The 13,069-nt window shown below is 36.0% G+C and overlaps 1 protein-coding gene across 1 annotated transcript; it reads left to right on the forward strand.

The window, feature by feature from the left end:
• The first annotated feature begins 10,747 nt into the window (after window positions 1–10,747).
• On the forward strand, window positions 10,748–11,527 carry LOC112909465 (keratin-associated protein 13-2-like). Its single transcript, XM_025985408.2, has one exon. It carries the CDS (start codon window positions 10,800–10,802, stop codon window positions 11,232–11,234), a length of 435 nt encoding a protein of 144 aa, XP_025841193.2. The 5' UTR covers window positions 10,748–10,799; the 3' UTR covers window positions 11,235–11,527.
• The last annotated feature ends 1,542 nt before the right edge of the window (window positions 11,528–13,069 follow it).

A 13,069-nucleotide genomic window follows, 5' to 3' on the forward strand; every position in this document is an offset into this window, starting at 1 on the left:
TGGAGTTACAGTTGAAGCAAAAGAAGAAGGATATATTTTAGAAAAGATAGAAGGATTTATAAAAGATTATATAATCAGAATGGAAATTTTATTTTTTTTATTGTTGGGGAGTTAGAAGATTAAAGTATCAATGAAGCCTAGGGATGGCATGAAGTTGTAATAAATCTTATTGATTTTCCTGGTTTGGATGAGTAAAGCATAGACAACAGTGTAATTAAAATTTATTTTTAACAGCACTGAATAACAGAAAACCAAAAAACAGATTGTGAGCATGCCTGAATCCTAATCATTCCAATAGATCTCATTTTGTTCTCCTAATATTTCTTCATTCCTTACCCTGCTTCCAGTCTTTCACTCTACCATCTTATCCATCATTCTTGTTACTGAGGCAGTACAGTTAAGAACTAAGAGTAGACTTAGATAAAGCTGTATGGTATATGGTCTCTGCTACATTGTAGATCATCTATAAGAGGATATAAATTATTGCAGAACTGCTGTGAGTTAAATAGGATAATTTATATGTACCATGTATAATGTTTAGCACATGGCCTGGGCCCTATAAAATTATTATTAAATATTACCCACTATTATTTTATTAAGAGAGAAAATTTAGATTCTGTATTGTCATTCAAAATTAATCATTAAACTCTCTATATTACCTGCATATTAAAAACAAACAAACTAACTAAAAATGCTTTTAGGTATGTTTCTAGTTCCAGAGAATTCTTCAAGGCTTTCATATAGCTTGAATGAGTTAATGATAGCTAACTCAGTGATGTCATAGTTAAGATATAATTACAAGTATAATGTGTAAAAACTCACATCTTACAGCAAATGGCAAACGTAGTTTTACAACTTTAAGTCAACAAATACATCCTAACAAGTGTGGTTTCCTGTAACAAAGATTCATAGTCTCATGTTTCAAGTCAAGAGTTCTTAAAACAATTATACTAAACATTTCAATATTACCAGAAATCAATTTGTACTTTTGGTAAGTAAATACATAGAATATATCTGTCATTATGATAAGATATAGAGCATATATAGATTTAATTTATATTGAATGGTACTGGCTTATGAATATCTTTAACCATTCTCTTTTATAAATAGACAAAAGTCTTGCTTAAATGGTGTTTTACCTTTTCCAAACACTTGTGTTGAAAGAAATTTTGATTTCCTTTAAGTGCTGTTGAGATTTTAAAGCTTGTGATTTTAAATATAATTTAATCCAGAATGACTCAAAGATATTAAAATATCCATAAGTTCCATATTATTAATATTATTGAAATAAAAGAAGAAATAATAAATCAACATAAGAAGTAAATAAAAGGATGACAAATAATTACATTTTTCTGATGAAAGAATTGTCTGCTAACACTTTAATGTCTGTCTGATAATGCCTTATTTGCTGGTATTATATAATGCCTTAATAACTATCTGTTACAGCTAAAACTATAATGTTTCCACTTGGCTAAGTTGTGGTGTCCAGTTATTTGTCAAACATCAATCAAGATGTTCCTGTAATTATCATATAAATCAGTAGATTTTGAGTAAATCAGATTACTTCCATATTGTGGGTGAGCCTCATCCAATCAGTTGAAAGCCCTTCAGAGCAAAACCAAGGTTTCCTGAAGAAGGAATTTTTAAGGCTGCAACATAGAAACCCTGCCTGAGTTTTCATCCTGCCATATTATGGAATTCAGACTCACGACTTCCACCACAGGATGAATTTCCAGCCTGCTGGCTTGTCTTATATATGCTTCAAACTTATCAGCCCCACAACCATACAAGCTAATTTAAAAAAAATAATCTCTCTGCTTCTGTACACACACACACTCACAAACATACATGTCACATATGTATGTGTGTACATATACATATTTAATATAAACATACTATCCATGCATACACATGCACATATGATTGGTTCTGTTTCTCTGGAGAACTCTAACACACTCTCTAAGAAATAGATGACTTTCTTCATGTTTGCTATCAGTATCCTCTAACCAAACTGATCATGTATTTCTTGAATCTTCCTTTTACTTCACTAGGGAGGAATGTACCTTGTTTAATAGTTGTTCTTTGGCAACTATTAAACAACAAAATGCAGTCATATGGAAACTGATTTGGAGACTGAATTATCAGAAAGTAAATTTTACCTTAAAGTCATTGAATTTCACAATTGTCAAGACCTTCAGCACCCATCTGGTCCTGCCTCTGATCTATGTAACAACCTAAAATAAACTGCTGTAATTCAGTGTTGTTTCCACCATCATACACTAAAACTCACCTTTATCAGTATAAAAATCAGATACTGTAATCTGTGGTTTCACACACTAGCATTCCCTTGGTATGTTTGGTAATATCTGAGTCTGTAAACTCTATCTGTATTTTGTTCAATTCCCAGTTAGCCTGTGTTTCTCTTTTGTCTACAGTGCTGAATTTAAACAATAAGGAACATAGAAGTTGAATGTAATACTGGACTCCCTTTCCGGTCCCTTAATTTTTGTTTAAGATTTCATTTATTTATTCATGAGAGACCCAGAAAGAGAGGCAGAGACATTGGCAGAGGGAGTAGCTGGCTCCTTGCAGGAAGCTCTATGCGGGACTCCATCCCAGCCCCCTGGGATCATGCCCTGAGCCAAAGACTGACACTCAAACATGGAGCCACCCAGGCATCCCAGGTCCCCTAATTTTTGTTTTCTAGATTATGCACATCTTTGAAAACTTTCAAGATGGGGATTTGAGAACTAAAGTTTGGAAACAGATAATGAGTTGGATATTTTCTAATTCTCATAGAAAAACCAGCTGTATTTATCAATTGACCAGGAGACTGAAGACTAAATCTCCACCAGATAAACGATCCAGCCAACACCCAGGTAATGATCTTTACTTGCAAGGTGAAACCTATCACCACATTCTGCACCTAAGAAACCCACAGCTAAAAGAGGCATTGAGAGCAAAGTAGGGTAGAAAAGTGACCATGAGTGTCTGCATAAAATGATGGAAAGGAGAGAACTAGGACATCTGTTCAACTAGAGCATGTATTCTGCTTTGAGGCTATCAAGTTTAATAAGATTCAAAAGATGTTTGATTTCCTTAAAATACTTTTAATAAAGAGAAACAATAAAATTTCATTTGAATGAACATCTGAGAGGGCAGGTATATTAGTATCATGGTAGAAATGATTAGCATGAAAATAAAACAAATGAGATAATACATATGGGGTTGTTGGTTTTTTATCTTCTGGATTCTATTGTTACTCCAACTCATATCATTGAACTCACTTTGCTTTCCAGCCAGAATGGCCCTAGCAAAATTTTATGTTGTCCATGTGGTCATGAGACTGGTCACCACTATTTCTGCTTTTTTTTTTTTTATAACCCAAGCAGATTTATATGACCACTGTAGCTGGATTCTGAGGTCACTTGCCTGGACACCATAGGTGAAATGGGAAAACTCCTTGACAGATACCCACTAACAGCTCAATCAAGAATAATGAGACATCCTGGATAGCCCTATACTTATAAAAGAAATAAACTGACAATTAAAAACATTTCAATAAAGAAAGCAAAGTCCAAGCTGAGTTGGCTTCATTAGAAAATTATTCAAAGCATTTGAAAAAATCTACATAAAATATTTGGGAAATGAGAAGCATAAATACTTTCCAACTAATTCTATAAGGCCAACCTTACTTTGGTAGAAAACTAGACATGGACACTGTCATAAGAAAATCACAAACCAATACCCAAATGCCATAATAAACAATAGGTATTTAAAAAAACCTTAGAAAATATGTCAGTAAATTTACTCCAGTAATGTATTAAAAGTATAATACATCATAATCAAGGATGTTTTTCCAAGGAATGTAAAGTTGATTTATTTTTTTAAGATTTTATTTATTTATTTAAGAGAGACAGGGAGCCAGAGAGAAAGTATGAACAAAGGAGAGGGGCAGAGGCAGAAGCAGACTCTCCACTGAGCAGGGAGCCTGATGAGGGGCTCGATTCCAGGACCCCGGGATCATGATCTGACCCAAAAGCAGACACTTAATCGACTGAGCCACCCAGGCACCCTACAAAGTTTATTTAATATTCAAAATCACCTAGTGCAATTTATCACATTAAAGGATTAAAAACTCAACTATATAGTAATCTCAATAAATATGAAAAAGTATTTGGGAAAATTCAACATGCATGTACTCATCGTGAAAGCTCCCAGTAAACAAGATTTAGAAGAGAATTTACTAGACCTAATAATTGGCATTTACAAAACCATACTATTAGTGTCATAGTTAAAGAAAAACCGAATGCTCAGGAAAAAGGCAAGGGTATCTGCTTTGACCGCTTCCATTCAGCATTGTATTGGATGTTCTACCTAATAAAATAAGACCAAAAGCAAAGAGTCATACATATCTAAAGGAAGAAAATTATCTTTTGTAGATGACCTAAGACCTGAAATAATTCACAAAAATCTGCTAGAACTAATAAATGAACTTCAACAGTCACAGGATGCAAAGTCATATAAAAATGTAATTCTATGTAAAAGTGATGAACAAATAGGAACTGAAATTTTAAAGTACTACTCAAAATAGCACCAAACCCACAAAGTACTTAGCTATAAATCCAACAACATGTTTTCAGGGTTTGTATAATGAAAGCCAAAACACATTGATGAGAGATATTAAAGAGTATTCAAATGAATGAAGAGATATATCATGCTCATGAAACAAAGACTATTAGGATTTCAACTCTCCCCCAAACTGGATGTAAGTTTGACATAATCCTGATGAAAAAAAGCATCAGGTTTTGTGTAGAAATTGGCAAACTCATTCTAAAATTTATATGGAAATAAAGAGGAACTCATATAGGCAAATACTTTTGAAAATGAAGAACAAAGTTTGGGGATTTACAATCTGATGTCAAGGCTTACTATACAGCTATAGTAATTAAGGCATGATAGTATTGGATAGAGATGTGCATTAATGGAACAGAGGAGTGACCCCAGAAATAGTTCTATACATATATTATTAATTGACCTTTCAAAGGTGTCATGGTGATCCAGTGGGAAAAGGGCAGTCTATTCAACAAATGATATCAGAATAATTGGACATCCATATGATACACGCAAAAAAAAAAAAAAATCCTTGACTCAAATTTTGTACCATATACCAATTATTTTTTTTATAAATTGAATCTAATCAAAACAAAATCCATCTGGTCTTCAAAACACTTCAATAAAATGAAATGACAAGACACAAGCCACAACCTTGGAGAAAACATCTGAAAAACACCTGTTTGATAGAAGCCTTGGATCTGGTATATATTACAACTCAATTATACAAAGAGAAACAACTCAAATAAATTTTTTGAATAGATACCATTGAAGGAGAAACATGGAAAGCAAATAGCACATCAAAAGCTGTACATGATTATTATCATTAGGGATATGAAAGCTAAAATCACATGTGACACCACTACATGCCTCCTAGCTAGGCAAAACTATAATGAATAATGGTAATGATAATAATAATAATATGCATGGTGCTATTGAGGATTTGGAACAACTGGAACTTTCATAGTTTGCTGTTGGGAATGCAAAATGGTACAGCCACTGTGGCAAATGGCATAGCAGTGTTTTTGTAAGGCTAAACATGCAGTTACCATGTAAACTAGGAATCCCAATCCCAAGTATTTATCCAGAAAAAAAACCCAAAACTTTTGTCTATGAAGAAGCTTGCATGTAAATGTTCATGGCAGTTTGGTCTCTAATAGCCCCAAACTGGAAATCATCGAAATGTCATGGATGGTGTGAGTGGAGAGCATACATACAGTGAAATGCCACTTAGCAATAAGAAGGAAGGAGCTATTGAACTGTACAATAACATAAATGAATCTCAAAAGCAGTGTACTCTGTGAAGGAATCCAACCACAAAAACTGTGTAATGGACAATTCCATTTACGGTGCATTTCAGAAAAGACTGTAAGGCAGAAATTCAGATATATGGTGGGAAGAGATTGACACAAATGAGCACGAGGAACCTCTGGGTGATAATGGAAATGTCCTGTATTTCCACTGTGTTGGTGGTTACATGACTATACATTTGTCAAAACTCATTGAACTGTATACCTAAAAGAGGTGACTTTCATTATGTGTAAATTGTACCTCAATAGAGCTGAGCTTTAAAAAAAAAAAATCAAACTGAGTGGAGAAGTATATTTACAACATATGGAAGATGAGGGCATAAAATAAATAATATACAAAGACTCCTAAAAAACTAATTTGAAAGGGGAAATGACTCTATAGAATAATTGATAAAAGGTAATAATAAAAGAATAAACTTGAATGAGCCTGAGTTATATAACTAGCAAATGATGGAATCAGCATTCAAATCCAGTGATTCTGAGTCCAAGATCCCTGCTCCTAATTACTGTACTAAAATTGAAAATGAAATTGAAAAATACCTAACAAGTCTACTTCTAAGTGTTTATCTGATGGAAATCCTAGATGTAGGCCTAAGTACAAGTATGTTCTTTGTCACATGATTTGTGATAGTAAGAAATCAAAAATAATAAGGAAATAGATCAATAAAATTTGGTATTATGGAAGAATTCTATACAGTAATAACAAGAAAGAAACTAGATCTTTATATTATAAAAAGTGCTTATTTGCGTGAATTCTGACAATGGTTCCAATCTCCGGGTTCAAATCCCATTTCTGCCACTTACTACATGAGTGGCCATGGGCCAGAAACTCAACCTGTTTGTCTCAACTTGATCATCTCTAAAATAAGAACAATAGCAATATTTACTGAATAGGATTGTTATGAAGATTCGAGGAACTAATATTTATAATAAAGTGCTTAGAACAGTGCCTGGCACTCAAAAGCGCCACTGTAGTGATAATAGAACTATACCCAAATATATAAATATCAACATATATATATTTTTAAAGGAATTTTTTAGAAATAAAAAAGCATTCTTTCATAAAAAGACATTTACAAATATATGTGCAATAAGACTGCATTCTTACAACGTAAAACAATAATAGAGAAACAGGGGTGCTTGAGTGGCTCAGTCAGTTAAGCATCAGACTCTTGACTACAACTCGGGTCATGATCTCAGGGTCATGGAATCAAGCCCCCCAAGTTCTGCACGCATCAGGGAGTCTAAGGATTCTCTTTTTCCTTTTGCACCTCTCCCCACCGCTCTCTCTCTTAAATAAATAAATGAAATTTTAAATAATGATAATAATAATAATAATAACAACAAAGCAATAAAGTGTATACACTTATAAATATGTGTGCAGAAAATTTCCTGGAAGACTCCTTCAAACTGAATGCATTAGTGGAAAGATAGGAAAAAGCAGGAAACTGAGGTTGGCCCACCCAGGGATCATATCTGTAGTGTTGTATTTCTTTAATTGAGAGAGAGAGAGAGAGATGAAACAAGTACGATAAAATGGTAACAATTGGAGTTCAGGCATTCTAGAAAACCACTCTAGAGTTTGCTTAATCACTCTACATATTCTTTTTTCCATTTTCAAAGTGAATCAGGCAAAGGCAAATGTCAGAAGATCAGCGAGGTCTGGAAGCAGAATCCAGAAATCAGCTACACTGGCTTTTTCATTTAAAATACAAGTTACGGATGATGCAGTTCTACAGACTTAAAACATTTGGTCAGTTTGAAGCAGGAAGAGACTTGGGTTATGTAAGAGGAGAGCCGGTGCCCAGAGAGTCTAACAATGGGGTAGGATGACCTCTGGGAAAGTAGTGGCTCATGGCCATCTTGCTTGGTACTTGGGCCAGAAGCCAGAGCAGAGAGGTTGAGTGGTTTTCTTCTCCTTTACCCACAGATGGGTCTTCCAGCCTATACTTAGCGATAACCTTTAACAGACAAATCACTCCCTCGGTGAGAGAATTTGGAAAGTAAAATCCTAGTGAGCAATAGCTGTTAGGAAGAAGAACCTTTGCAGACAGGGCAATAAAAGGCCCTTGTAGGTCTTGAGGAGGCAGTTTTGAGAATATAAGAAAGAAGTGAAAGGGAAAGATAAAGGTATAGGCTGGAATATATGATTTATTTTATTTCTACTAATATTCACCTGATTTGAAAGGTATTCAAAAATTTCTGAAAACATTGCAAAAGGGGACTGTCAGCGTAAAGAGTGAACTCTATTAAAGTGATGACCTGGAAAAATAATCATGATTCAGGTAATTCAGGTCATAAAGTTCCTTGTGGCTACTGAGCCCTCTAATGCTTGTTTGTTCTATGTACTATTGGTATTTTTCCATTTCCAAAAAAGAAAAAAAAATTGCAATATAGCATTTTTCTTTTGACATATTCAGATAGTGATTTTTGTTTTCTTGAAAACTTTGCCTGTGTTTGTAGAGTACACAGAGCATTTTATTAGTTTCAGGATCCACTTCTGAACTATTAAAACCACTCTAGTTTTGTTTTGCTTTTTCTTCCTTTCAGAGGAACACATTTATTAGCATTTCTGAGTTATTCACTAGTATCTGTACAAAGTGCATGAATGACTAATGAAAAGTGTTAACCTAATTAGGAATGGGTGTGGGGCGATGTTAATTGGAATTGACTTATTCTCGAGTTATTTTAATGTTAATTCCCAGGCATGGGGAGCTGGCCTGAAAAAGCAAGATCTTATTTATTTATTTAGTTAGTTTTAGTAGAATCAATTATTAATAGGGAGAGAGAAATATTGTGCATTCTAAAGGAGTTTAAAGGCTGGCATTTTAAGGAATCCCATGTGTTGGGGATGGCACATATTTCTTCAGTAAATTTAATAGGTGTCCATTCATAAAGCATAACTTATTTTACTTCTGTGAATCAGAGTGATGGTTTAAGTATTGCACAAGGGCACTTCATGTGATGCATGCCACACTTTGGATTCTGCATGGGAGAGATAATCATAAAACAAAGTAACTAAGTGCTCCGAAGCAGCGTGCTTTGGAATTCAGCAAGTTAATTTTCAGGTAGTTAAGGAGCTTTCTTTTCAATGACAATTGTAAATGCCATTCCCCTTAGTTAAACCAAATAAAATGTCAGATTCTAAAGAAGATGAATGGGCACAAACCAGATAAGAAGAAGCCCTTTTTCTTCTTCCTTTTTTTTTTTTTTTTTGGTTTTTTTGTTTTAGTTTTTGTTTTTGTTTTTCATTAATCTAAGTATGGGTTATCCAGATTCTTTTCTCTTTCTGGGCTAGAATGTATAATATATTTTAAATGATAAAGATCAGTGATGCATGGAATTCTGTTGAACACTATTTAATGCAAATATTCTTAGGAGAGGTAAATAAGGCTTTATTAGGCTTTTATATCTGAGTATAAATAAACTTAATAGATTCTTTTCTGAGACAAGTTAAAGTTAAATTTGCTTTTATATTTGCAGAGTATTCAGATCTTGATGCTGCATAAGGAGACCATGGTTTGAGCTTCTATCTTTCTTTAGCAGTTAGCAGGAATTTACTGAACTTTCTTTGTCATAATTTTTCAATGTGTGGGTTGACCACAGATGTCAAAGACCCATGTAGCTCTAATGCTTCAAGTTAGCTGCTTCAGAAAATGTTAGACGTTAATTCCTGAAGCATAATTTCAGATATAAATTAATAACTGCAACTAAGAATATGTCCCTTCACCCAGAAATAAAACCAAGTAACAACAATAAAAACTGAGTTGGTTTATGGCATAAGCAGAGAATAATGCCTGGTACAAGATAGGCTTCTCAGAAAATACACACAGAAATTCAGTTCCAGCAAACACTTCCTTTTAAAGTCTCACTCAAAGGATTGTGTTTATTGTTTCCTGGAAGACCATCCTCTCGGGACACCTAAGTGGCTCAGCAGTTGAGCATCTACTTCCAGCTCAGGTTATGATTCCAGGATCTTGGGATTGAGTCCCACATCAGGCTCCCCGCAGGGAGCCTCCTTCTCCTTCTGCCTGTGTCTCTGCCTTTCTCTATGTCTTTCATGAATAAATAAATAAATCTGAAGAAGAAGAAGAAGAAGAAGAAGAAGAAGAAGAAGAAGAAGAAGAAGAAGAAGAAGGAGAGCATCTTCTAAGGAAGCCTTTTAGGCTTCCATTCCCTTTAAGAAAGTCCAACGGCATGGTCAGCAGGGATGATATCCATACCCCTTAATTCAAGATATGAGAAAGTCAAGTGTATCACAGAAAAGGCAGGCTGAGTGCTTTGCCAAAGAATCCACAACTTAATTAAGTTAAATTAACGGATATCAGTAATTACATGGATTAATTCAAAGAGAAAAGAATAAAAGGTTCACTGCTATACTGCTAAGTATAGTTAGTATTTGGAGAAATCCATTGTGATATACTTGTGAAGAAAAGGACAAAGTACATTTAATAGTGACCACTGATGCTTCTGCTAGCCTTAAGGAAATGAAGGATAAGTTTATGCAAGTCCATTTGGTGGAATAAGGACTCACGGTCCACGTGGATTAAAAGGGGGAGGATATTCGGAAGTGTGATGACATAGGACTTCAAAGGTCAAATCACAGAAAATTCCTGGGAAAAGACCTGAGTAGCTTCTCCCGAAGTGTATCAGAGTGATTAAAGCACAATTAACTATGTGAAGATGTGATAAATTAGAGTTAAGCAATAACCTAGAGAGGCATTCTTACATAGGGTGACAAGTGAGGAGGAGGGAGCATCTGGACGGTGACACACCCACGTCCAAGAGTATATATAACTTGGAGTCCAGACCACGGCATTGAAACTCAGAGCATCTCCTCACTGCTCCTCAGCTGAACTCACATCTCCTGCCAACATGTCCTACAGCTGCTGCTCTGGAAACTTCTCCTCCCCCTCCTTTGGGGGATACCTGCGCTACCCCAGCTCCTCCTGTGGCTCATCCCACCCCAGCAACCTGGTCTACCGCACTGAGGTCTGCTCTCCCAGCACCTGCCAGGTGGGCTCCTCCCTCCACACTGGCTGTCAGGAGACCTGCTGTAAGCCCACCAGCTGCCAGACATCTTGTGTGGTGTCCAGACCTTGCCCGACGTCTTGCTACCGCCCAAGGACCTCCAAGATCTGCAGTCCCTGCCAGACGACTTGCTCTGGGTCTCTGGGTTTGGGGTCCAGCAGCTGCCGTTCCCTGGGCTATGGATCCAGAAGCTGCCAGCTGACCTCCTTGGCTTCTAGGAGTTTCCAGTCTTGTTACAGGCCAACCTATATATCAGCTTTCTGTAAATCAACTTGTTGAGTTTCCAGACCCTTTGAGTAAAATTTTTCAGCCTCTACTTAGAGCTGCTACCATAGAGTTTCTCAGGCATGTTAGCTAAAGCCTCTTATCACCAGCTCTTCACCCTTTGTCTGGCATCAAATACCAGCTGATAGATTACTTCCTTCACACAGTGAAATTAATGAATGACCACAATATTAAGTGTGTGCCTACAATTTTAAACAATTGGCTCAGAACTACATAGATTTTTCTTGCAAAATGTATGGAGGTCCAGTTTTGTTTGACCTAATAAATTCATTCACTGTTGAATCTGATATTTTGCATTGTTCTTTATTGATTTTCAAAGTCTGATTTGTAATCTATCTTTTGGGGCCCCAGACCCTCGGAATACTTTCCCTAGGAAATGGGTTTGGATTTCCCTAGGAAATGGCATCAGCCTGATCCATGGTGAAATTCTCTGGGCAGTGTACTAAGAGTTAATAAGTGTGCATGTCTTCCAAAGCTGGTAGGATTTTTATTATTGAGAGTATGCCCATATAAAGTCAACATTCTCATCATGTTTTCAGTGAGGACACCTTATGCTTATTTGGTTTTGAGTTTACATTTTCAAAACAGTATTATAAATAAACACTTAAAAATAAACACTTAAAATTTTTTTAGTAAGACAAAAAGATTCTGTGAGTCTGAACCATTACCATTAGCAATGAGGGTGGATGCATTCTGGAAATAATGTGGAATGAGTAAAATGTAGACTAAAGAAAACATTTGGGAAAGCAAACTCAAAAGGGTCACAGTAGCTTGGCCAGTGGGAAGTCCTGTGGTCACAGTCAGCAAACCTAATACAACTAATAGCTTCTATCTTCAAGTAAGGAAGTCACAGGGCCCAACAAGGACTGATGAGTACAGATAATGTTTAAAACTGAGAACAATCCCAAAATGGAAGGAAAGCGTATCCAGTGACATAGAGGGGTCTAGTTCTGGAATGACTTGGAGATTTACCCCCAATATCATGCAATCTTTGAGGTAGAGGCCAAAAACTGAAACAGAGAGGCAAAGGAGGGGAGAGGAAATGCATACAGTGGCATACTTTTAATATGTAAACTTTTCCAAGTATAACATGAAGATTCAGATTTCAGGGAGCAGACAAAATGAATACTGTTGGTATCCTTCATTCTTGGAACAGTGATTTTTCCCAATATCTAATTACTGCTAGTTTCTATTTTCCACTTTTCTTTTTCTTCCTTTCTTTTCTCTCTGTTTGCCCCCATATTTCCAGCTTTGTCTCTGCCTCTCTCTCTTATATCTTCATATCCCTTTCCATATCTCTCTGTCCCTCAATCCCTCCATCTTTCTCTCTCTCTCTCTCTCCTCCATCTCCATCTCTTTCTATTTCATATCTCTCTCTCTCTCTCTCTCTCTCCCCTATCTCCATCTCTCCCCCCATCTCCATCTCTCTGTCTCTCTCTGTGTGTCTCTCTGTCTCTGTCTCTCTCTCCCCCTCCCTCCCTCCATGACTTTTCACCTCTTATGTGCACTCTGCTTTTTTCCACATCCACCCTCTGATGTCCTATTGAGTCTGAACACCAGGTAGCACTAGTCAATGTCTGTTGGGTGATGGTGACAGGGTGTGATGGAAGGCTGGGCTCTGTTGTTGGCTAATAAGAAAATAAGAGTGGAGAGGGGGAGCTTACTTCTCAAGCTCAGTGTGGTCATTCATAATTACCCTACTTCTTATGCCCTTACTACATTATATGATGTCAGCTCCTTGCTCTGAATTTAGCTCACTAAATATACTTTGCACTTCAACTTTGCATTATAATTCTTTTGTGAAAAATGCTGGGAACTTAGAAAAGACC

This window comes from Vulpes vulpes, chromosome 15 (assembly GCF_048418805.1).
Source record: "Vulpes vulpes isolate BD-2025 chromosome 15, VulVul3, whole genome shotgun sequence".
NCBI classification, from domain to species: domain Eukaryota; kingdom Metazoa; phylum Chordata; class Mammalia; order Carnivora; family Canidae; genus Vulpes; species Vulpes vulpes.